We start from the raw sequence: 25,894 nt of genomic DNA on the forward strand, positions 1-25,894 counted from the left end.
AGTTACTTATTCAAAATCTGCAGAAGGAGTTAAGCAAAATGATAGAAATCATGCCAAGCTCTTAAAATAATTTAGTGTTAGATGCTCAATTATTAATAGTCAAAATCCAACTGCTAAATTGTCTTCTTCTTTTATTCATTTGGTATGTAAGATTGCTAAATTTAAACAATGTTATCCAATTTTTTTACGAAGCACTATTATACTCCAAATTATTTTAATGTACGAAAAAAAGAATTCAGACTCAGACGTAGGTATCTAAAACAAAACCCACATCAACTCATGAAGGTGTAATTGGTAAAACTAATTAGACCTAGGAAGTTTCATTGACCAACAGATTAGTGGGTGATTATAAAACCCGACATGGCGCATTTATAACTTTCAAGTCAAGATATCACTAAAAAAACACTTTTGATCAACCATGTCAAAACGATGAGAATTAAAATAAGGTGAACTGCAGATTTAGTCTATAAATTATCATCTCGGTAAAAATTAGATTTTTAAATTCATTAAAAATTATTAATTTCATCTGTAATATTATACTCAAAGCTATTTTATCCAATTTCTTCGTTAACTTAAGTCACATGACACATTTTCGAGGATATTGCCGTCTTTTCTTGCCTATAAGCCCTAAATGTTGCAAATAGGTTGCAAATCTAACGTCTAATTTACCTTTCAAATTTAACTTCATACATTATTTCTTCGAAAAAATAATTGTCCTTAAACTATGAAGAACTACCAATCTACTTTCTAAAGTGTATCACATGCAAGTCATATGACTTGAATTGACAAAAAATTGAACGAAACTGCTTCGAATCTAACATTAGAGAAGTAGTTGGCAAATTTTATTAAGGACTAGTTTAGACAATAAATCGAAAATTAGCTCTTAAAATTACGTATTTCATTAAAAATAGATCAATAAAGATTGTCGCTGATCCTAGTTTGTTTCTCTAACAACTTGGGTTCTGTCCACGAGTAGACAGCAGAAGAATATTCTGATTCGTTTCACTATAATTAAGAGAGAGAGAAGAAGATTTTAATCATTTCATTGCACTAATCAATCTTAAGTAACTGTAACAACTACTAATTAACCACTCATATATGCACGACATGCTGGTCCCAGACAGTAAATATTGATGAGACACAATTTGAACAAATACATTAGCTTAGACTTTGAGGGTTCTCGCTTTCAACCTGCCTACAATGTTGAAAGATAAAACGTAATCAAATTCCTACAAATTATCATGGTTAATTAGGATCCACACAAATAATTAAGCATGGTGTTAGGGTTCCCACATTGACACTCGTGTGTCGACCACTAACCTCTCATACCTTCGAATGTCTGTTAATCTTTTTGTAGGGGCAAAACATATCTAACAACTAGTATTAAGGAAACTTTGATATCATCCACCTAATAACGTATGTGTTTAACCAAATTTCGGTATTAGAGTTTTCAGCATGTGACAGTCATTTTCTCTTCCAGGAATGCTAGGTAGACTAACTTTTAGACCACATTTGTAAATCATGTAATGTGTCACTAATAAAAAATAAACACATTAATTAAATATTTAAGTAATAATTCAATTATCAACAACTACGTTTTGGTTTAGACTCCCTTTCGATTGTAAATCATCAACAACACGTTAATTAACAACATTTGTAAATCAAATGATATTGCTAACATTACTCTTTCAATGAAAAATGGTATTTCGGACGCAAACGGGCAAAGTTAGTTATAGTCTATCGTAAATTAAATTGCATTAGATAGTATTGTATACTTGAAGAAAAAGTTAGACCCCCTCCTTCTCATGTGATTTTCTTTTCGTTAACATGTAGATATGATTCGCTGTTATATTACGAAATTCACATGCTCGTGAAATGATTATTTTATTTTATTTTCGGTTTTTGAAGAATTTATTGAATGAAATTTGAACTTAGAATTTAATTTAACAAAATCAATACGAAAATTTTAAAATGTGAATATCTAATTCAAAACTAATTGAATATAAATAAAAGAGACTTAAAATATTCAAAAATATATTTGTTTATTTGACATGTGATCCACCCTATAACGTAAAGATTTTTAGATTAAACAGTGAAGAAATTTTTCAATGTGCCCAAAATATAAATTGGCATACCACATATCTTTATAAAAATGAAGAAAAACTTAAAAAGTAAAATTTTCTTTCACTTATATAACCTTAAATGAATCTCTTATGCAATTGGCTCGTACAAAAGTTCGCCGTGTTTTAGCACCTCTAACCACAAGTAAAAATTAAAATAAGTAGAAGGATAAAGGAAAAAAAAAAAAAAAAAACTTTTGGGTGCTATTTACTATTTTGTTTGTTTTAAAATTCGACTCGGCTTACCTGCGGTGCGGACTGCGTCTGCTTTTTGGCATTTTACACATGCCAAATAACGTGTAATTTTGAAGAAGATTTTCATTGGTTTAACTTTACCTACCTAACATGTGTGCACCACATATCCTACTTAATATGGACGCTGCACATATCCTGTCATATGAAATCGCCCTTTCATATACTGTTTGGCATACGTACTGTTATATTTCCTTAACTTTCATGCAAGAAACCCTAGCTTCGGTTCTCAGTAAAGTAATTGGTTACAGTTCCTATATATGAGATTTTTTTTTTTTCTTGTTAGATCTTTGACGAATGATACAATGATCAAGATTTAACGGCTAAAAACTCCTGAGTGTACGATACCTGGCCCCGAAACACAACATAACGACAATAGTAATATTTGACTCAATTGTATAGTCAATTCAAACTAATTTTGTTTTGAGTGGAACATGAAGTAAGCTTATAACAACCCAAATAAGAACATGAAGTGAGCACATTCAAGGTTTTTGCAATGGGATGGACTCAATACCTAACCGTAGGTTTACGTCACGTTTTTCATCATTGGATTGTTGACTCCCCGACCAGTGCGACCGCTTTGCAACTAGGGTAGTATTGGTACGATTACCTATCAAAATCTATGTACCAATTACCATACCAAATTTTTGGTACGACAAAATCTATTACTATTACCGTGTCATATTTTCGGTATACCGAATTTCGGCACGCCAAATAGTTCGGTTAGCATAGTATAGTAATGGTAATTACCACTTTATTTTGAGCCATTCTTTTGGGCCAAAATTTGATTTTTTTTTTCCCAACCCAATTCAAGGCCAAAAGTGTTTTGGCCGCTCCCTTTGGGTATCTAATTTTTTTTTTTAAAATTTAATTATGAGAATTTTATAGAGATTCATTTAAGAAACAAGAAGTAAATAGATGGAAGAATTGCTGAAAGAACCCAATATCTCTAAAAAAAATAGTACAAAGATTCCTAAATTCCATCTCTACATACTTTAAAATTGTACAAAAATTAACTTGATAGACGAAGCCAAGGGGAAAGACATCCCAATTTGATTAAGGAGAAGATGAGATGGACTTCGGAGAGAGAGAGTCGCCGGAACTAGAGCAACAGAGATGAAGTCGATGGCTAGATGAGTGAAAAGATAAAAAGTTGCAACGCAAGAAGGCTTAGGTTTTTTTATTGGGAAAGTAGAGGTTAAAGGGTGAGATGATTGGATAAATGACTAGGAAAAAAATGTAAAGTGCATATATAATGATAATAATACCTAATTATATATAAATGAATAAATAAATGATATAATATTAATATGAGTGGTATGGTACGGTATACCACTGGTAATTGTTTTGAATATCATTACCGTATCAAAAATGTATGGTATGGTACAAATACCATACCATTACCAAGGGTACAAATTTTTTGGCACAACTTTAGTATGGTACAGTTGGTAATTAGGTTGGTATGATAATTTGACAAAAAATTCCTCCCTAATTTGCAACAACCCTTGGGTCTCTTATGTCATCGTGTGGTTTTCTCTTCCATTATTTTCTTTTAATTTGGTTTTTGAGTTTCGTCAGATTTGATTGAACTTTATGATGGTCTACTAGAGAGAGAGAGAGATAGGTGTGTGCGCTATAATTTATGGGTAGAACAAGATTAAAGTTATATATGATTACAAATAATATTAATACTCTAAGCTACATTTGGAGGAAGAGTTGAACTTGGGACGCATTACATTGAAGAAAAATACTCCGTCCACTGGGACAATCCACCACTTATATTAAAACTATATATGATGAGTTCTCTAGTATAAGTGCACCAATTACAGCGAAATAATCGGATATCCATAGCACCTCTGTGAAATGAAGTGGGATTTAGGGTGCATGTTGATCGTTTACTTTTTTATACAAATTATCTATCATGAATTAATAAAATTATGGAAAGAGTAATATAAATTTAAATGCAGATGTGAAGAGTAATTAAAATTTAAATGCAAATGAAAAACACATCGTTCTAGCTATTTGGCTAGATACAGGTGTACAATCTTCAGTTTTTGATTATTAAGTAACGTGTCTATGCATATGGAATATAAAACCATATCTTAGGAGTTAGCAATGTGGAGCAAGTGTATATATGTAGATAAGCATATGACCTAATTAAAAATTTTGGTTTAGCGACTAGCATCTCATGCGCATGAATCATGTTGTCTCGTTATTGTCCCTACCACAACGTTTCTTCATGATTTTCACCTCATATACACACGACAAAATTTATATATATATATATATATATTTTTTTTAAATCTCAACAGTATGATTTTTTCTTATTGATATAAAAAAAAAAGCTTATACTTAGTCAGAATGGATATAAATCTAACTCTTCATAATACAAGAAAAAATGATAAAAAAAAAATACATGAATATGAAAGGGACATAAACCGAACTCCTCATAATACATGAAAAAAAGATTAAAAAATACATGAAAATGAGGGGGGATATAAACCTCACCCTTTTAGAAACAAAAACAACAAAGATACAAGAAAAAGAGGGGGGGGGGACATGAAACCTAACCCCTCTAAAGCAGAATCTAAAGGTCTAAACCTGAAAAACTGAAAAGGAACATCACAAGGTTAAGAAAGAAAAAAACAAGAAAGTGAGACAAGCATGTATGCCGAGATGCACATTAATTTGAAAAACGGAAGCCATGAAAGCCAACATAGTTTGAAAACAAAGCGGCACAAACCGCCATCGAAGGGGAAGCATGACATACCAAAGTTGGAGAAGACAAGACCATGTTAGCAAAATTGTCCGCAACTACATTTCCTTGCGATATATGTGATAGGCATAGAAAGTCATATTCTAAATACGGTCCAATCAAATAGACCGTTGCGTACGAGAAGGCCAAGAAAGATCAAAATCAATCGATTGGAGAGAATAAATAACACTAGAAGAGTCACTTTCCAGCAAAAGACAATGTCAACCCCACTGATTTGCAAACTCTACACCACTAATAACTGCTGATAATTCTGCATAGAAAGAGTTGCGATGACCAATCTCTTGGCAGAAACCACCAAGAAACTGGCCATAGGAATCCTGAAAAACTCCTCCACAAACAGCAAGACCAAGATTTCCTTTACAAAAACCATATGTATTAAGTTTAACCCAAGGAAACCAAGGAGAAGACCAAAGCACAGGAAGAATAGTTGGCGCCTTGCGAGGGATAGGTTGGATCCCTAGAAAAGAAATGGTACGAACATCAAAACCCTGAAAATAACTAGGAATAAACTTCCCACCATGAATGATCCCAAAATTGATAGACATGCAAAAACGATGAAAATAGATTGGGCGACCCTCAAAAAGTAAACTTATTTCGAGCTTTTCAAATAGCCCAAATGGTAGAAAGACTGCAAAAATCTAGAGATTGTGCAACTCTTGGGAAAATGGCTTACATACGTAGGCATCCCAAAAAAAAAAAGCCAGGGAGTCTGAAAAAGGCAAAGAGGTACCAACTTGACATGCTAACCACCTCCAAAGCTGCCTAGATATCCGGCACCCGAAGAAAAGATGAAAAGTAGATTTCTCAGAACTATGTGTATATCATATGGCCACCATTTTATGTGTGTGTGTGTGTGTGTGTTGGTAAGTTGATTATTGATTAGCTATGTGTATATCATATGGCCACCATTTTATCAGCTTATGCATTGCGCTGGCTACTTGAAGAAAGTAGGTATAATTGTTTTTTTTTTTTTTTTTTTTGGAAATTGTAGGTATATTGTTCAGATATCCTCTCACTTACTGATTTTAGACCCAGAATTTTTTTTCTTCATTTTTCTTATGCTAATTTTTTCTTGTATTGATGCAACTTTTGCTCTAATTTGACAACTTCTATTGCGCTAACATTACTAAACATTTACCATAAATAAATGGTACCAAAACAGAAAACTTAAGATGCCAAAACTCCCTTGCCTTCGTTTTGTTGTAGTCTTGTACGTTCTAGTATGTGCATGGACTCATGGTCAATATCGTAAGCGGGTTTCTGAGCAATGAATTTTGTGGTCCTCTCCCATATGTATCTCAATTCCATGGGAAGAAAGGGGACCATATTTGTACAAATCCTTTTCATCCATGCTTAGAAATACGTATGGACGTACTTACATATGTATGAATGTATGGTTCAATGAAATATTGTATATAATCACACCTCATACAAACTATGACTCTTTTCATTAATATTAGAGCTCGGTTCAAAGTGCTTTTAAAATAGTTGAAAACGTTCTTGGTGAAAATATCTTTGAAGCAGACCTTTATCAATAAAAACGTAAGTGAATCTTGAAAAAATAATTTACCACCTTTATAATAAAATAAAAATTAAATATTCACTACCATACACAATCCCTAAAACAAATTACAAATTGAAAAACTAAAAGAGCTAGGTTTCTACGAATCATTTTGTTTTCTTTTTCGTTTTTTCCCCTAAAAAATGAACTAGGTTTTCTTAAATAATTAAATAATTAAATGTGAAAAGGTTTATTATATTAACACCCCACAAATTGTTGAATAAACCACACATGCTTAATACAACCCACATTTACTTTTTCACTTAAAAATTATCTTAATATACCTCACATACTTTTCCATAATACCCCCACGCCCCACATTCTCAATATACACCTTATACTTTGTACATACACCCCATATTTCTCAAATCTTAATACACCCCACATTTGCCTTTTCACTTAAAAATTATCTTAATACACCCCATATACTTTTCCATAATACCCTCACATCCCACATTCTTAATATACACCTTATATTTGATACATACACCCCACATTTCTCAAATCTTATAGCACTCATTTTTAATTTTTAGGGACTAAATCTAACCATTTGAACGTTTAGTTTACTAAAAGATTTCAAATCTTCTGAACGTTTAGTTTGCCGAATGATTTCAAAATGATGATTTGCTAGGTAGGGTAACATCAACAATGGCTTCATTGTTAGGTTTAATTTTGTGGTACGTAATTTTTGTTTTGACTTTCACGAACTTCATTTTTGCAGTGTGGAGCACTTAGAAAACATTGGTATCCATTACTTACAAACACTGAGAAATTGGAGAAAAAATTTCTTGGACAGACAAAGGTAAGGAGATTTCATGTAAACTCTCATTCTGATCCCTAAAAGATGAATATGAATATAGAAGTTTAAATAACGCAACAAACGCAAAATTAAATAATTATCGATGTCATCGAAATTACTAAAACAAAGAAAAATATGAAGTCTTACCTCATGTAGAGCTTCCCAACATCGATTTCGTGTTCCATTTGGCATAAACAATTTTTCTCAATCAACATGTTTGTAGTTTCATTGGTTAGGGGTTTATTCAACAATGGAGGATGAAAGGGTTTTGATAGTTGAGAAGATAAATAATACACTAAAAGTGATTTAGGATGTATTTAAATTATTTTTTTTTAAAAAAACCTAATAAGGTCAAAATCATCATTATATAATAAGGTAAATAAGTGCTTTAATATTAAATTTTAATGTGGGTGCTCAATTTTTTTTCTCCCACTTGATTTATGGTAATGGTTACGTGGGTGGTTAATTGTCTTTGGTCATTATTTTGGAAGTTGACCAATACACACATGTTCGAATATGCCATAAGCATATTGGAGTGGACTGATTGGAGTTGAGAGAATGGTGGGATGACTTTCAGTCATCACGTGTGAGAATAGTGTGATCTTGGACTATAAGATATTTTAAATTAATTATTACTTTCAGATCTAACAGAATGAGTATCCTCTTCGTATCCTTTTTGTGATGATTCTAAAAATTCTTCAATTATGTCCGTTCATCATATATTATGAGGTTAATTTTTATCAAGTATCGTTTATATTCAATTTTAAATAAAATAATTTATAATGATTTCTGATCATATGATATACGATGAACAGACATAATTGAAAGATCTCCAGAATCCTTACAAAGAGGATTCAGAGAGGATTCTTATTCGATCCAACAATCCGATTGAAGCACTTTTTCACAAATATTATTTATGATTTGGAAGGCTTGACTTTATTAATGTTCCATTCATCTTGCATTTTATAAATAAACTTTTTTTTTTTATTATAATATAATATGGAAAATTGTAGTAATTGTCTCTCAACTTTAATCAAATTAAAGCAATAGTCATTCAACTAAAAATTCATGACAATTGGTCAATTAACTCATCAAAACGTGCAATTATGATTATTTTTATAAACTATGTTAGAATTCCGTCAAAATGAGTATGCCTAAAGAACCATTGCTACAGTTGAGTAAAAGTTGAGGAACTATTGCTCCAATTGAGTTAAAGTTGAGATACCATTTCTTCAGTCGGGTTAAAGTTGGTGGACCATTGCTACAATTTTTCTCATTTGGTTTTCTATATTTGTCCCTTGATTCAGCTTCACGTGCGTGACACATAACTCATTTTAGGGGAAGTTTAAATGGAGTTGACGAAAAGGACCATAACATCACGTTTTAATGAGTTAAGAGATCAATGATCATGAACTTTTAGTTGAAGGAGCATTAGATTAAAGTTGAGAAATCAATTCTACAATTTCCATTGATATAATTGACACGAAAATAATAGAATAAGCATTACAATTTGGATGAAAAGCAAACATGGTGCCTATGCCTAATATGAGTAACCTACTCCACGACAGTGCTCAATTCTAACATAACATTGTGAAAATATGAGGGTAAAGTTCTAAATCGATGACGGATCAAACCATGCAAGAGATTATAAGAGTTGAGTTATTCTCTTATTACTAAGTAATTTTATGATAGAACTCCAATTTTTTATAAGCTTTTTTTATGAATTTGTCCGTTACGGACATAAAACTTTGTTCTCATATTCTTACAAATATGAATGCAAAACTAACATGATCGGAAGAAAATCACACACAAGTAGCAGAAAAAAAAACAAAAAAAAAACCAAGATTTGGGAAAATTTAATGGATACCAACAATATAGAAGGGGTGTGATATTCACACATCCCTTTTTACTTCTCACACACTTTTTTAATTTTCGATCGTTGGATTGGATGAATTAAAGAAGATCATGGGACATAAATTAATAAAATATGTGTGAGAAGTAAAAAGAGATGTGTGGATAGCACATCCCATATATAATTGCCCTTACAAAATAGATCACGATTTTTAAACACAAACAAACTGGTGCCTAGGTTTAATTTAAGTAAATCAAACTAATTTTGTCCCATGCTAACCCTAATCAAAATGTAATGTGGCATAGGTTTTCGTTGACAAGTGGAGTTTGATGCTTTCCCATCTCCTCTTTTTATTAATAAGCATATTATGTGAATATTCACAAGTGAGCCGTGCATGCATTGTCCTTTCCAATATTACAAGTGAAGTTCGGGCTGTATCATAATTTTACCCGCACGCACGAAGAAGCGCATGCTGATATTTTCAAGTGTTGATAACAATTTTTTTTTAATAATAACATCGACATCCATTGATATATTTTAGTTTTAGGAGAAACGTTAATGATACTATCTTAAAGTATAATTCTTTATGTACTATTTGTCACCTCACAGTTTAACGTTTAATTTTTGTGCCAACATTATAAAATATTATGCTAAAAAACATGAGAATTTCCTTAGCATTTATCTGGTTCCAATAGTGTATGTTTGTCTTTTACGCAGCCTAAAATTGAGTTCTATATATGCCGCGTCATTAAGTTTAAACAAAAAATCATAGGGTCAAATAGATGAAGAGCCAAAATGAAACGATTTTAAAACCTCAAGATATAACGTGAAGAAAATTAAATTGAAAATGGGAAAGGAGAAAGGTGTACAATATAATTGGCCAAATATTTGATATCCCATTATCTCTTATGAAAAAAATTAAAGTTGGGCTAAAAATAAGAGGTCCATTCATGTGGACCCGATATAAGTTAATGGTCCCGTTGAAGAGTCGAGTTACGCGGAAAGGCTGCTAATGTAATTTCGCACGTATGATTTGCCGAAACAACGACCTCCAGAAGTTGTTCCTTAAACTCCAAACCAGAAAAAGTTAGAAACTTGGGTCAGCAGAGGGAGAAAGCAATGGAGTCGCCATTCAAGGCGGAGATACTGAAGGGAAAGGTGGCCTTGCTGACCGGAGGAGCATCAGGAATCGGGTACGAGATTTCGGTTCAGCTGGGCAAACATGGAGCTTCGGTTGCCGTCATGGGCCGTCGTAAGCATGTCATTGACTCTGCCGTCCAAGCCCTTCGTTCTCAAGGCATTTCTGTAATTTTCTCACTCTTTAATTTAGCACCCATTTTTTAACTGTAATTTGCTCCAATTGTAGTAGATCTGGGTATCTGTCAGTATCTGTCAGTATCTTGTGTTTGTGTTGTTTTCTTTGCTGTTGATTTTGTTTTATGGGCTTTGTTCGGTGATGCTTGTTTTCTGTTAGGTTGCTGGGAAAATTTAGGACAAAAAGAAAATTTATTTCAGCTGTTTGCTGTGTTTTCTGATCAAATATGTAACTGTGTGTGCAAAAAACATGTATATTCCCCAAATTCTCTAGTCAGAGTAGTTATTCTGTTAAATTTGAGACGGGCTGCAGTCCATCACTGATCACATCGATGCAATTAGAAGTGAAACCATTTGATGTAAGTTGTGATTTATAATGTAAGATGACCATGTGAGATTTTTGGCTTTGTTGAACCTGCTCCCTCACGTCGGACCACTTTGAGTTGGGCTGACGTGGAGCTACATCAATCGTGTTTGTAAGTGGACCCATTAATTTGGACGTAGATTTGAAAACACGCACTGATACTATGTTAAAGTTTTAAAGAGACGGGCACTAATAGCATCGACATTGTGTCCCCACTTAATTACTCATGTAATCAATAGATGTGGGGTTTTTATGCAGAAGACGTCGATTCAATTATAAGTGAAACATTTTCATGTAAGTTGTGATTTATTTTTTAAGATGGTTGATGACTGATGTTGGACTTTTAGCTTTATTCAACAGAAAATGTCGAATGCATATGTTTAGCTTCTAACTATTTGCTTTTACTGATTATCTGCAGTGATAAATTTAACATTCCTTACATTATATTGATTCAAATGTGCAAATTGCTCTAGTGTTTGCTGAGATATTGGGATTGTTGTATTTGTTGCTTGCAGGCTATCGGATTTGAGGGCGACGTGCGAAAAAGAGACGATGCAGCTCGAGTTTTGGAATCGACAGTGAAGCATTTTGGTAGGCTTGACATCCTTGTGAATGCTGCAGCCGGAAATTTCCTTGTCCCGTCCGAGGATCTATCCCCAAACGGATTTCGAACAGGTTGAATCTTTACGATCATAAAAAAACATAGCTTGTTTAGTTTTACTCCTGTTGAAAAGCTCTTAGACTGTTAAAACGCATTCTTATTCCGTAAATTGGTTCCTGCAGTTATAGACATAGACGCCGTTGGCACCTTCACAATGTGTCACGAAGCGCTCAAGTATCTTAAGAAAGGAGCATCAGGGAAGAACTCGGCTGCTGGTGGATCGATAATAAACATAAGCGCGACGTTGCACTACACAGCTACTTGGTATCAGATTCATGTGTCTGCAGCAAAGGTTTGTCAAGTAACCGAAAACTTTGCCATATCTTCGCTCCCGTGTGTGTACTTTTGATCGGTCTGTGACCGTCCTGATTGATTCGGGTTCCTCTATGTTACCAGGCAGCCGTCGACAGCATTACGAGAAGCTTGGCGTTGGAGTGGGGCACAGACTATGATATTAGAGTGAATGGCATCGCACCGGGACCTATCGAAGACACTGCCGGTTTCAGTAAACTTTTACCTCAGGAGATGCTGAACAAACCCAAAGAGCAGATTCTTGTATCCAAACTAGGGCAGAAATGGGATATTGCCATGGCCGCTCTATATCTTTCATCCGATGCAGGTTCGAAATCAATCTCCTTCGTTGAATTATCTGTTTCGAAAATAGTCAGTCGATGCTAGGGTTCTTTCGGATTTCTCACGTGTATGGAGACATGATCTTATTAATTTGTTTGGTGCTTGAAGGAAAATACATCAACGGAACAACATTGGTTGTAGACGGGGGAGAGTGGCTGACCAAACCGGCGTATTTTCCGAAGGAGGCAGTGAAGCAACTTTCCCGAGCTGTGGAGCGAAGGTCTAGAGACAAACCAGTTGGTGTTGCTAAGAGCAAACTTTAAACAGTTCCATTTCGCGAGCCATGTTTTCGATCAACGTCAGAATAAATTCATTGCCAAACTGAATTCCCTGCGGAGAACTTCGAAAGATTCATGGCCACAACTTATAAATGTAACATTAGTTATAAGCAGGTGCCAGTCAAACAGTGGAGATCGAGGCGAAGAGCAAACTTGATCATGTAATAATATTTCTTGGGGAGGCTGGATTATTGATATGCTGATATCTCTTTGTAATCGGAAAATTTATATGATTTGCCACCAAATTCTTCAAAATAAATGTAGGTTAAGATAACCCTAAGCACAATTTCGTAATACAAGATTAAAAATTTCTACATTCCCGCGTTCTTATGGAACTCAAATCTTGATGAGAAATAAGCATAAGTTGCAAATGTTAGATGGTATGTATCCACAAAGATTTCGACATATAAATGATCTTGCACACACCCCTCGATCTGTCGGTAAATGTTGTTTGCTTACATTTGCGGAATCGTACCTAGACCTATCCTAACCTAACCGATTATAGCTAACCTCTAAGGCTTCATCATAAAGCAAACCAAACCGAAAGTAGAGATCTCGAATTATGGAAACTGTTTGAAAAAGATTCAAATGGAATCAAGATCCACCAGATGGTTTAAGGAAATGTAGACAATGATGAATCGTCCCCAGGAGACATGCTTTACCTAAAGAATACTCCACCTCGGAGCCCACGACTCCCTTTTGGTAAAACACTAGTTTTCGTAAACAGAAAACATAAGCCATTCATAATCACTTGCACTCAATAAGTTTCTTCCATCTAGGAGCTTAAATTATGGAAATAAACCTTCCCGTAAAGGTCTACAAGCTTACTATACTTGGTGATCATAAACATATAAGATCAAAACCTCTAACTCTAGAGACCTGGAGGTTTGATACATCGAACCTCCATAAGAGATCGCAATAGTCAACGTGTTCTGGTCCTATACATAACTTGTAACTCTCGCCATTTATTAATTTAGCGGTCCAACAGAACCAAGAACACTACTGTATAGTCAAGTGGCAGTAGATATAGACTGAATTTAAGCTGTCTATGTCCATACAATAAACAGAGATACAGATCTTTCTGAATATTGGGCTAAACTTAAAACTAATAAACAATGCTACCTCGCATACGATCCAACAGGAATGCAAACTACTCAGAGAACAGGCTCCTTCTGTTAAGATGATAGTCAAGTCTTTGACTTCGGTACATATTTATATATTTCTAAACAACCTAAAGGTTTTCCAATCAGGCAAACACAACCTCACCCCTAGAACATGGCAAAGGACCAAACCAAATACAAGATAAGTAACATCACAAGATAAAGCAAACTTCATTGGCTCTAACGGTTGACTTTACTAATGAATGTTAACAATCGAATTCGGGTATCGAAGTTTAGAATTAATCTGTTGACATATAACAATGTGCAATTACATAAAAGTTTTCCGGCATTCATCACAACGCGGTAAGTATAATTCCCGGCAAACTAAAGCAATTAGACTCGAAAACTAGCTCAAATGTTTATTAAGTAAAACAAAATTAACAAGCATGTATAGACTAAACTCCATTCCACAAAAGTCGTGTTTCTTATCTGTCTTTTGTTTTTTCTTTACAAGCATTTAGTACAGAGAAACTTACAAATTCAATTCAAGCAATCTTGTTCCTTTCCCATCAGACATCCAAGTTTTCCATCTGAATGTTGCTCTTGAGAGGCACATACTCTCCGAGATACCCACCCAGATGATCGTGCAGAGCGCCCTTGTCAATCCCCTGGTGATGGTAGCTTTTGCAGACGTAGTAAAACACACTCTGCAATAGTAATCCAACCAAATTCACAATCACCAGGACACACACCAAAAACCCACCAACCACAATCCTCACAAAAACCCCGTAATTCTCCCCGCCGTGCACCACCACCGACCCGAAAACCGCACTGATAACCCCGCAGATGGTCAAGTACCCGAAAACGAGCACGAAGGCCATCCCAACCTTCCCCTTGAGCAGCTCATAGCTCTTCTTCATGGCGGCGAACCCGTAGACGGGCTCGAGCACGGAGACCACGCTGGCCAAGTGCCAGAGCGCGGTGATGTAGACATGGACGACCAAGAAGAGGAGGAAGATGACAATGCCGGAGAAGAGGAGCAGAAAGGAATTCTGGGTATCGATGGCGAGGATGAGGAGGACGAGGAAGCCGACGAAGACGAGATTGTAGCAGAACATGAGGAGGGAGACCCAGAGGAAAGTGATGAAGAGGCGCTTGAAGACTTTTGGGATTGCGGAGAGGGTGTTGGAGAAGGAGATGGGCTTGGAGGTGTAGAGGGAGGCGGCGGTGAAGACGACGGCGGCGGTGGAGAGGAGGGAGAAGGCGAAGAGGAAGATGAGGTAGCAGAATTGGAAGAGGAGGAGGAGGGTCCATTCGTGGTGGAGCTGGGCGGGGTCGGTGGAAGGGGCTTGGAGCTGGTTGAGGAGAGGGTGGGTGAAGAGGGAGTGGGCGAGGATGGCGAAGGAGAGAGGGAAGATTAGGGTTAGGGTTATGAGGTAGAAGGTTTTGGGGGACTGTTTGGGGATGGAGGTGGATTCTCTGAGGATGTCAGGGATGGTGAGAAATTGGAGCTCCTCTGGGGCCAGATCCATTCGGATTTGGAGGGTCTGTTTGGACGAAAAGAAAAGAAAAGAAAAGAAAAGTTGGGTTTTTGATTGATGGGGTGTTTGAGTTTTAGAGAGAGAGAGAGAGAGGTAGTGAGCTCAAGATCTTATTTTTAGGAGATGAAGAGAGAGAAAGTAGAGAGAGAGAGAGAGAGAGAGAGAGAGAGAGAGAGAGGAGGATGAGAGATTGGGGAAGAAGGCAGGTAGGAGGAAGAAGAAGATGTGGCGGAAAAAGAAGAACTAATCTTTTGTGAACCAAAATAGAGTAAAAAGAAGAATTAATCTTATATTATACAAAAAAAAAAAAAAAAAGGATAATAATGTAATTTCATAGGTTTAAATTTTACTGTTTTTTATTGAAGCCTCACCTCAAATAATGTTAAAATACCTTCAATATTAAAAAAATTAAAAAAAAACAAAAACCTCCCGCCCTCTATTCTCTCTCTCCCTCTTTCCTTCTCATTTTCTAAAAAAATATGTTCATACATATAAAATATGTAGGCAAATGCTAGTTTTATTTAATTGTTGATGCGGTTACGTGTAATTTAATAAGCTTATGTGGCATGTGTGTGACATATACTGAGTCACTGACAGTATCTTTATTTTATTTGTTTGTTTGTTTGTTAGTGTGATGTGAATTGTGGGATATCGGTATAGAAACAAGATCAAGATAGGTAAACCGTAAATCAACTACCAATGGGACATTTTGGATATAGGCCTTAACTATCAATGTTATTTGACTGAAATTTTTGTGATTTTTAGGTTTTGATTGAAATTCCTAATATTAATGTAATAATATATTTCTATGTAGGTTATTATATTTTTAAATTAAAATTAAAAATTATAGATTTATATTAATAAAATTTTAAATAAAACCTATAATTTACGTGATCAAAAATATTTAAAATGAAAGACAAAAAAAAAAAAAATATTAGGCTTAACAACATTATTAAATTTATTATATTAAACTAGATATGTCTACATTCTCAATTCAACGAAATAGAATGTGTCCATATAAGTTAAAAAAATTGATTGGAGAAAAGATTGAATGAATTTTATATAAAAAATAGGTACATTTTATATTAAAAAAGGGTACATTTTTCATATAACAAATTAGTATATTTAAGAATGGGTACATATAAGATTGAAAAATTGAAATCTTTTTTTTTTTTTTATAAAAATTTTATGGGTACAAACTTATTCTAATTTTATTTTTTATTTTTTGAAAATGTTTGAATTGAAAGTTAATTAGGAGTTTAATAAGGGTGTAAGTATTAAAACTCTAAATCAGTTACCAACTTTTATTATAAAAATTATGTAACTCACATGTGATTCATTAATATATTAATACTCGGAACTTTGATTAAAATCTAAAAATTGATAAGGTTTTAATCAATGAACATTAGAAACTAATGACCATATACTAATTTTTCCTTATATTAAACTTGATTTAGTAGTGTTTCCGATTATTAAAAAAAAAGAAAGAATGTAAACTTACTATTTTATTTTATGAAAGACCTCATGATATATTGTAAAGGATAGTGTCCGGGCGAAGATTTCTCTGGAAAAGTATCCTTGGACCTCCTCACAACTCCTCAAGGGATTGACATTTTGGATGTGTAGTCGGGCTCTTGCTTGTTGATATGCTACAAGAAGAAGACAAAGTTAGTTCTGAAAGGTGCCTTTGTGGGGCCTTATGTGTAGGCCTTCAGGCTCGCAATCAAAACTAACTGAGTGCCACTGCTATCTCAGTATAGCAGATGTAGAACAAGAGTGTTTTAAGTCGATTACTTGTGCCCCAAGTTACTCGGACTTCTTGTTATCAAAGGATTGTCGCAGATGAGTTAAGTCTACATTAAGTTCTTTTTCTTACCTTATAAATAAGGACTTTTAGTTCATAGTCTTGTATGTTTGAATGAAGGGAGTCCAAATCCCCTTAAGTCATTTGTTTGGTCTTAGATTGCTTTTAATGATAACATATCCATTAAACTAACTAGATCCAGATGCAAATGGAACTCTTGAGATAGGAAAACTGGTGGAAATAACTTGAATACATACTGGAGAGTGCATTAAGTAATATATCTATTAACTTAGAAAACAAACAAAGAATTTCGGGGCAAGATTTCACCTTGTCTGTCAAGGTTGAACCTCTTGCAATCACGTCTCTTTGAATTAAGGGTGGTTTATATGCTAAAAAGGAATGGATGGTAAACAAGTTTACACAAGGGAATCGATACTACGCCACTAAGGGAGATAACAGAGTTTTAAACTAGACAAGAGATAGCTTGTCGCTAAAAAGGACTGAATTTGGGTTGATTTCAACTTTTGGATGCAAATCTGGCTTGAGAGCAGAGTTTGTATATTTGTTTGTTTGATTGGTTGAGTGTCCTTGTCTCTGGGGCATCCTCCTCCTTTTATAGGCAAATTATCCCGACTTCTGTAACTTCGTTCTTGCCTGAAAGCACTTGGAGGGTAGTGAGTCATCAGTTTTTTACTTGGAATGCCACTAGAAAGTGTTATATGGCTGGTAGTAGGTTAGTCTTCACCACTTGTTACTTCAATAATAAAAATGTGGCTTGCATTTTGGTTGAGAAGACTTCAATTTGTCTTTGGGCTTGATATTAGGCTTCAGGCAAGTCCTCTTTAATTTGGCACCCTTGGACTTTCCTTCATCTAGGTCCAATGCTCAAATATTAATTAACCCAAATAGATAGTGCTTTTGTCTTTTCATGAGAGACTTAGTTGTTCCATCACTTACAATTAAGGAACCTTTATTTGTCGAACATCAAAATTAAAACCAATCATTTTCTTTACGTTCATGGAAAGATGATATATGCAAGATATTATTCAATTTGAAAAATCGTTTAGTCATCATGGACGTAGGCACGTTAAACACACTTGAATGCCAAAAACGAGAGCAAAGATCACACTTAGTCTTCCGAGTCTTGATCTACGGCCTCCTCCGGGTAAAGGGTGTCCATCATGAAGAAATCATCGACACGCTTGATAAAAACATGCACACAGCACCATAGCAACCAACGTGGCCGACACTATGACAGGTAGAAGGGTAAAAGCACTCGCTGCGCCGCCGTACAAATATAGTCCTCTAGTGAAATCAGAAGTGTGGTGATTGAGAGATGCCAAGGCATAAGCAAAAGCTAATAAAGGCGAAGAAAAGATAACATTACAAAAGAACTCTAAGAGGAAAGACAGACAGTAGAAAGTAGATTTTAAGAGAAGAGATTTCTATGTTTTTTTTTTTTTTTTTTAAATGAAGATTAGTTGTGGGGTCTACACCACTTCGAACTTTGACGATCCAAACTGTTTATTTTACAAGTTGGACCACAATAGATTATTCTTGCAAAATATTGGCCAAAACAGAAATATTTGAGATATCTAATTGAGTTCAAAGAAATTGACGAATACTTTATTCTATAAGGAACAATGAAATTCATTGTGATTAATAAATCGAGATTTATAAAATAGACGATTTAGATCTTTAAAATTCGACGTGAAGTGAACCCTATAACTAGTTTGCATTTTTAACCAAAAATGGAGATCCTTCGGATAAAGGGTCTGATATAATTGCGCAAGAGCCTTGGGTTTCTAAATGCACTTTATTACCAGATTGAGAACCCTATCATGTTTGCAGACCGTTGACAAAATTACATCTACGGTTCATGTTAAATTTGGTTGTCTCTCCATTTTCCTCTTGCAATTGACATGTTAAGTATCGCGTGCTAATATTCCGAACAAGTCAAAATTTGTGCTTTGGAAGGCACGTCGACATTCTCCCTACTACTGTAAATCTATGTAAGAAGTGTATGGTGATGGACATTGCTTGTACTTTTTGCAGTTCCCCCTTAGAGTTGCCCTTGACATTTCTATGGAGAGATAACACTAAGAAGACTAAATTTGCAGACTATATGATTTGTCACCAATGGGAATAAACACGTTTATCACCACTTAAGTAATAAACCAATCATCAACTTCCATGCCCTTTAGTTTTCAAAATTAAGTTTCCCTAACATTACCCTTTCATGGAGTATCCTCCATTAAAGCTGTGCTCTATGCCTCCTCACTACTTGTTTCTTTTTTTAGGTGAAATGGTTAATGAAAAAAAACAGAAAATCAGGCTTCACATGAACTCTCTCTTTGTTTAATACATATGAATGGTTAAACGATTTGCAAATTGAAGGTATTTCTATAAATATATTTCTTTAGATGATGCTAGAAAATCTAAATAATTAACAAACTGCTAAGATAAGTAATAAAACCATGAACTCTGGAAATTCGAATACCACCCTTACATCCAAGTTTAAATCCAAATTAATTATTCCTTCAAAATGTTTATCAACTTTGCGAGAAAAGAAAGTAGTGTTTATAAGGGCTGATGAGACGCTCCTTGCAGTATCTGAGGATTGTCCTTTAATTCTATGTTGCACACAAGAAACAAACGATATGGATGCTCAAGGTAACAAGAACAGAACGTATTATTATGGGTTTCTTCCAATTGCTAGCCTTTGACAAGACGTCCTGTGTCTCTGTGTGCAATATTTTTGTAGCAGTATCATCTTCCAAGGCTTGGACTGGTATTGTTGAGATGAAGCGTTTTTCTTCGTCGAGTTCATCCCAGAGGTACACCAAAATCGCTGCAAAGTCAGAAGCTCAAAGTAAGTGTTTTTAATCAACTGGATCTTCTTTCAACTGTAATCAGATGTGATCGACACTTCAATACATATATTATCATGTCCTTTTTGTGCGTATTTTTTTTTTTATGTTTTATGAAGAACGAGTGCAAATTTTTTTTTTAGAGTAGCTAGCCGCTTACAGTTACCTTTGGTGAAATACAATTTGGTTAATGCAATAATAATTGAAAAATAAAAAAATTTAAGCACGATCCCTGCAATAAAGACATGATAATAACCATCTTAGAATGCTACTCTTACCGTGTTTTTCATATCATATTTGCATGAAAAATATGAAAAGTGTAGTATTACGGTAACATAACCATGTTAGCTAGCCTCAGTTGTACTTACACAATGAGATGGATAAGAAAGCTTATTGGTGGCTAATGAGGGAAAAACATATCAGTGGCTAAAATAACTCCATTTGTCACCAATAGAGATCTTACACACACCTCATTCTATGCAGTTAATGTTATTTTCTATTTTCAAGTTTTCTTGATGCGAAAATAGACATGTAAATGTAAGAACGATGGATGAAAGTATATAAAAAACGTAAAAAATAAAATAAATTATAATTGATCACTATATATCACAAACATAAAAGAGTATACGAACCAAAGATGGTAAGTTCAGCCCAGGGTCTGTAACCCTCGAAATGATCGGAGTCATAAAACTCAACCATAAGACACGTAAAAAGCATATGGATCAGTACTATGATTATCAGCACAAAGGGCCTCTTTGGGTGATTGAACAAGTCATCAAAGTCTTTCTTGATCCTTGTAGTCGGCTTCAAGGCATTGACATTCTTGGTTGACATGAGTCCTAGGATCCGAAACAACATCAACCATACGAGATAAAAAAGAAGAAGGGGCACTGCCACCTTTTCCATCATGCTCACGGAACATGCCATACAACTTACAAGGACTCGATGAATGATGGAAGAGGGCAAGGATGTACTTATTCTGGATGAAGGTAAGGATGTATATATGTGTGTGTGTCCGAGCGCGCGTGTGTGTGCATGGGATTGTAATTGGATTTTTGATTCAAGGCCGTGTATATTGTTCATAAATGGTTGATTTTGGGCATCTTCAAATCAATAAAGGGTAGGCATTCATGCGTATCTTGTGCTTTAATTCTTTACATGTTTTTGATGGCATACTTTTTTACTTGGAACGAGAAAAGTCATGAACTAGGGAATGGAAATGGATTAATAAATCTAATCCTAGTGTGTTCAAGTAATGAGAAACTTATGAATACCGTGTGGTGGTAAACACAAACAACTTCATGAATGAGAATAATTTCATGATGTTATTTTGTATAATACTTGCATCCATCCAAGCTGACGAATGAGTCCTTAAATATCACATAAATGCTAGATTTTGGAGAGACCATGAAAACTTAAGCGTGATTATTTGTGATGATCAATAAAGGTGTGCATCCCAATTTGATTTGTGAATCTTTATATCGGTTTTAATTTTTAATTATCCCTCAGGTGTATGCATATATTATACACACCCATTCACAAAAAGGAGAACTGAAAGACATCCTCCTTGCCTCCAATATTCTTAAAGGTTTTTGTTTGTCAAATTAAAAGAATCAAAACACACAATGTCGGCAGTATCAGATATAACTACATGGTTCACTAGTCTCATATTGTTAGAGATGACTCTGATACGTGCAGTCAAGTTTGGTGATCGGTCAACTGACCCTGTGGTTAATGTGTTGATGATGGGATTAGATCATTTCTTTTGCTCACATAAGCACGTTGTCGTGAAGACTATTTTAGCAACTGAGGGATTTGTGTTTTTCGTTACAACGATTGTGAAAGCTATGATCCATGGGGTTGACAACAGGATGGTTTATGACAACCTTATTATACTTATGCTCTTAGGTAATCTTTTCATTTTTCTTATAAGGAACTTTTAGAACTATAGTTTACCAAACACTTACCAGTTTTTTTTTCACAACTATTTATTCTCACACCACATCAAAAATCGTTTTGAAAAAAAAAAATGCAATCCAAACTAGCCCTTAATTGGATGAGCTTACGTGCATGCATACATTTTGTATGGAGTCAACTCTTGATTTTTATTATCAGTGACATTTTCTGAGGTCTATAGTTTCTTCTGCTAATAATTAAACATCATTAAATTTCCTCAACTTGTTATACTTATCCCTTACCCATAAGTTTTCGAATTGCAGGACTTGTGGCAGCCCTCTATATTCTGTTGGAGAAAAACTATTTGCGCTTTGCAGCCTATCGAAGGAGATGCCAAGTTGGAACAAGATAACGCATGCTACATTATTGCACACGATACTCAAAGAAGAATAATCATTTGTTAATTACATTTGAGTTAGAGACGATGTTTTTGTGGGAAATCTCAGAATAAAATAAAAAATTGGATGTTCTAATTGAATAAAATTACAATTAGTGATGTCAAATCCATAATTCGTGTTACTCATATCAATTATTGTTCTCAGCAAAAGGGGTTCGTTATGTCGTATGCCTACTTTACCTCATGAGGAGGGTAGGGTGGGGGTAGTAGGTGTGTGGGGGGTTGAGGCAAATAATAACTCATATAAATGCTAATTCCACGATGGTTAGTGTGGCCATGCAAACTACACATATATGGACTCCAAAGGAAAGGACATGGAAGAGAAGGAAGCCGGAGAAGTTCGATACCCGGGAATGCGGAAGCGGCCATTAGGCGGCAAGTAAGCAGCTCAAATTCACAACTCAAAAAGGCATGACATGAGTGTTTGGCTTGGGACTTTTAACACAGCCGAAGAGGCAGTTAGAACTTATGGTAGTGCTTTCACTATTATAATCTACATATTTCGTATTAGGGGGATTTTATAGTATTTTCGCGAATTTAAATTAATTTTTAGATTTTAATTACTTAATTACAAAGTTTGAATTTTTGAAAATAATTTTTAAATCCATAGACCTTCGGGGGTCACTCTTAATGTTTTCAAATTAAGCTCAACCCCACGAGCACGTAGGCGAAGGCCATTCGTGAATCGGGACGAGAAAGGAAACGTTATGGACGTTAGAAGTTTCTTTAAAAAAAAGAAAAAAGAAAAAGAAAAATGAGAGCTGCTAGATGGCGGCAAGAGAGAAGGAAAAAAAAACATAGGTGGTGGGAGGGACGAAAAAACAAAAAAAAAAAAGGGAGGAGGATAAAAGAAAGAAAAGGAGGAAGAAAGAGAGGGTGTAGCCCAATCAGGGAGAAAGGAAAGAGAGAGTGACCAATCAGAAAAGGGAGAAAGGAGGGGAAATGAGGGAGAGGAGATACACCGGTTCTCTTTACCTGGTTTTCCATTTCGACCCGACCCGGCGGCACCATTGATTCCGATGCAATATTTGGTGGTTCTCCGGAAAATTAAGACCCATCTCACTTGGAATCATCCTAGGATCATTCCCTCTACCCTTCTCATACAAAAACCCGAGCCAATTTGGCTCTAATTCTTAGAATTCAAACCGAGAGTCTGAAGGGTGCACGACGGCGATCTGCCCATTTCTGAAAGGTTTTCTGTCAACCATCATCATTCATATGTGTCCCTTGAGTCCAAGAACAAAGCCCATGGGTGGGTTGAGGTGTCAGAGCTGTTTTGGTGTCGAATCACGAACACCCAAATTTAAGGGCTTCTGGTGGATCGAGACAATGTTCAGGTGTTTCTCGGCCGAATTGGACTTCGGCCCAGGTATAAAAATTGCTCCCCTCACTGAGATCTACATGCTCTTCCTAAAATAATTTAGAGTAGGTGGAATTTTCAGATGAATCGGGGCGATTGGCCGGCGGGTGGGTTGAGACCCTACCTGCCCTTCCTAATTTGGATACCCTTATTCCATATGTGACGTTTGATTGATGAAATCTCGTCGTATGACTATAGTTTTGATAGAGACTGCCACTTGGACATTTTATGATTTGATGATTCGACCGTTGGATCATCACCAAACCTTAATACATTATAATATGTAATATTTAAGGACCATAGGAACTGATGGATTGGAAATCCGACGTACGGATCTTCCCAAATTGAATTTTTAAGTTTGTAAAACCAAACGTCGATAGCAACCTAATTCTAGCAACTGGCGGAGATCTGACCGTTGGATTGTTTCAAAATTTTAGAAGATAAATGAGACCCTTGGGAAGTTACGGATTGAAAATCCATGGGCGGATGTTCCAGATTGACTTGTATAAGTTTGTGGACCCTACTTTTGACAGAGGCTTAACTTTTGGTCAATATACTACGAATTGATCTTAAATGTGAAAACCAGTATTACTAGAGACTATGTAGGGCTTAGTGGGCCTATATTGCTTAGTAAGTTATCCCAGATTATATATACATCGGATTATATGTATGGGATGTCATTATTGGGATATATATGTGTTTATTTATCTTCTTAATAATGTGAATGATAAGTATGATAAATGTTATGACAATGTGATCCTAGAATCATATTAGAAGTATTGTGTAGAAATTATATGCTTGCGTGGCATATTAGTTGGTGGCCATAAGAAGTTAATGGTGTAGGTGACTACGCTGTAACTCATAGGGGTTGAGTTATGGATAGGTTGTGTGTTGAATTTACTGCACCATGTAGCAGCGGTACATGGATGATCATGCTTGGTATATCTGCATTGAGGGACCATACGTATGTCAGGGGTAATCATGCTTGGTATATTTGCGTTGGGTGATCATTACCTGCACGATGAGATTATGCTATGGTTCTGCTTGGTATATCCGCGTTGGGGGACCATACGCATTCTATGAGTGATCATGCTTGGTATATCCGCATTGGGTGATCACTACCTAGAGCTATAGGATACAGTCTTGCTTGGTATATCCGCGTTGGGGGACTGTTAGGGGTGATCATGCTTGGTATATCCATGTTGGGTGATCATTGCCTAGGTTATTAAACTGTGCATATGGTTCTGCTTGGTATACCCGTGTTGAGAGACCATACGCATTCTAGGAGTGATTATGCTTGGTATATCCGCATTGGGTGATCACTACCTAGAGTTAGGATATGGTCATGCTTGGTATATCCGCGTTGGGGGACCATACGTATTCAGGGGTGATCATGCTTGGTATATTCGCGAAGGGTGATCACTGCCTACACGATGAGATTATGCTTATGGTTCTGCTTGGTATATCCGCGATGGGGGACCATATGCATTCTGGGGCTGATGTGGATTAGTTGTACTTGGTACATTCCGATAGGTGATTATATTTCAAGTTGGATTCCGTTGAGTGGTTCGGAATTCCCTACTCTTGCTCATTTCCATAAAGTTAGTTCGACCCTAGATTCGAGTGAGAAGGAACTGCTCACAGTAGACGTTATGTTTATAAATTAGATTTATCATGTTATTACTTGGAATCCAGGCAGAGAATTATGTAGAATTCCTTTATTAAATTTCGTGTATTGATATGTGACCTTGTTGACTGATTAACGTAATTAAATGTTAACATCGTGCCTCCTTGATTCATGGAATTGGTTACTTAAAGTGATTGAGGAATGATGTTGGATATGATTGTTATTAATACGATTAGATTAGTTGATCAATGTGGCTAGATAATGGTATTGTGCTTCGTCGGTTCTTTGACATGATATATGTTGTGAATTGCAGTATCATGTTGAGACATAATGACTTATATGTTGGATAAAAGGGAAATCATGATTTTCATGTGGGTTTGTTATGTAGCCCTGAGTCTAGGAATTTCATGTTTGTCTGGTTCTAATAAATGATTGAGGAATGCTATGCTTTTTTGCTTTAATGCAGTGGGCAAAACGTCTTATTTTAGTGATTAATGAACTACGAATGGTTGATCCCTGTTTAGAGTATGTACGCAGTCTAACGAGGAGGTTGGATGCAGCCATAAAGTATACAAAATTTTTTTTTTTCACATTTGGATCTCGAGTTATGCTTCGCTCATATCCTAGAG

At 35.4% G+C, this 25,894-nt stretch overlaps 2 protein-coding genes across 2 annotated transcripts; one reads left to right on the top strand and one right to left on the bottom strand.

Annotated features, from left to right (window-relative positions):
* Nucleotides 1–10,365: 10,365 nt before the first annotated feature.
* On the top strand, nucleotides 10,366–12,926 carry LOC103945233 (peroxisomal 2,4-dienoyl-CoA reductase [(3E)-enoyl-CoA-producing]-like). Its single transcript, XM_048582737.1, has 5 exons — nucleotides 10,366–10,665; nucleotides 11,554–11,713; nucleotides 11,822–11,991; nucleotides 12,096–12,318; nucleotides 12,441–12,926. Exons 1-5 carry the CDS (start codon nucleotides 10,480–10,482, stop codon nucleotides 12,593–12,595), a joined length of 894 nt encoding a protein of 297 aa, XP_048438694.1. The 5' UTR covers nucleotides 10,366–10,479; the 3' UTR covers nucleotides 12,596–12,926.
* A 1,177-nt stretch (nucleotides 12,927–14,103) lies between these two features.
* Nucleotides 14,104–15,480, bottom strand: LOC103945165. The gene has a single exon (XM_009355701.3). It carries the CDS (start codon nucleotides 15,240–15,242, stop codon nucleotides 14,280–14,282), a length of 963 nt encoding a protein of 320 aa, XP_009353976.2. The 5' UTR covers nucleotides 15,243–15,480; the 3' UTR covers nucleotides 14,104–14,279.
* Nucleotides 15,481–25,894: the final 10,414 nt, after the last annotated feature.

This window comes from the organism of the source record quoted next, unplaced genomic scaffold (genome assembly GCF_019419815.1).
Source record: "Pyrus x bretschneideri cultivar Hongxiangsu unplaced genomic scaffold, Pyrus_bretschneideri_v1 Contig19, whole genome shotgun sequence".
Taxonomy (NCBI): domain Eukaryota; kingdom Viridiplantae; phylum Streptophyta; class Magnoliopsida; order Rosales; family Rosaceae; genus Pyrus; species Pyrus x bretschneideri.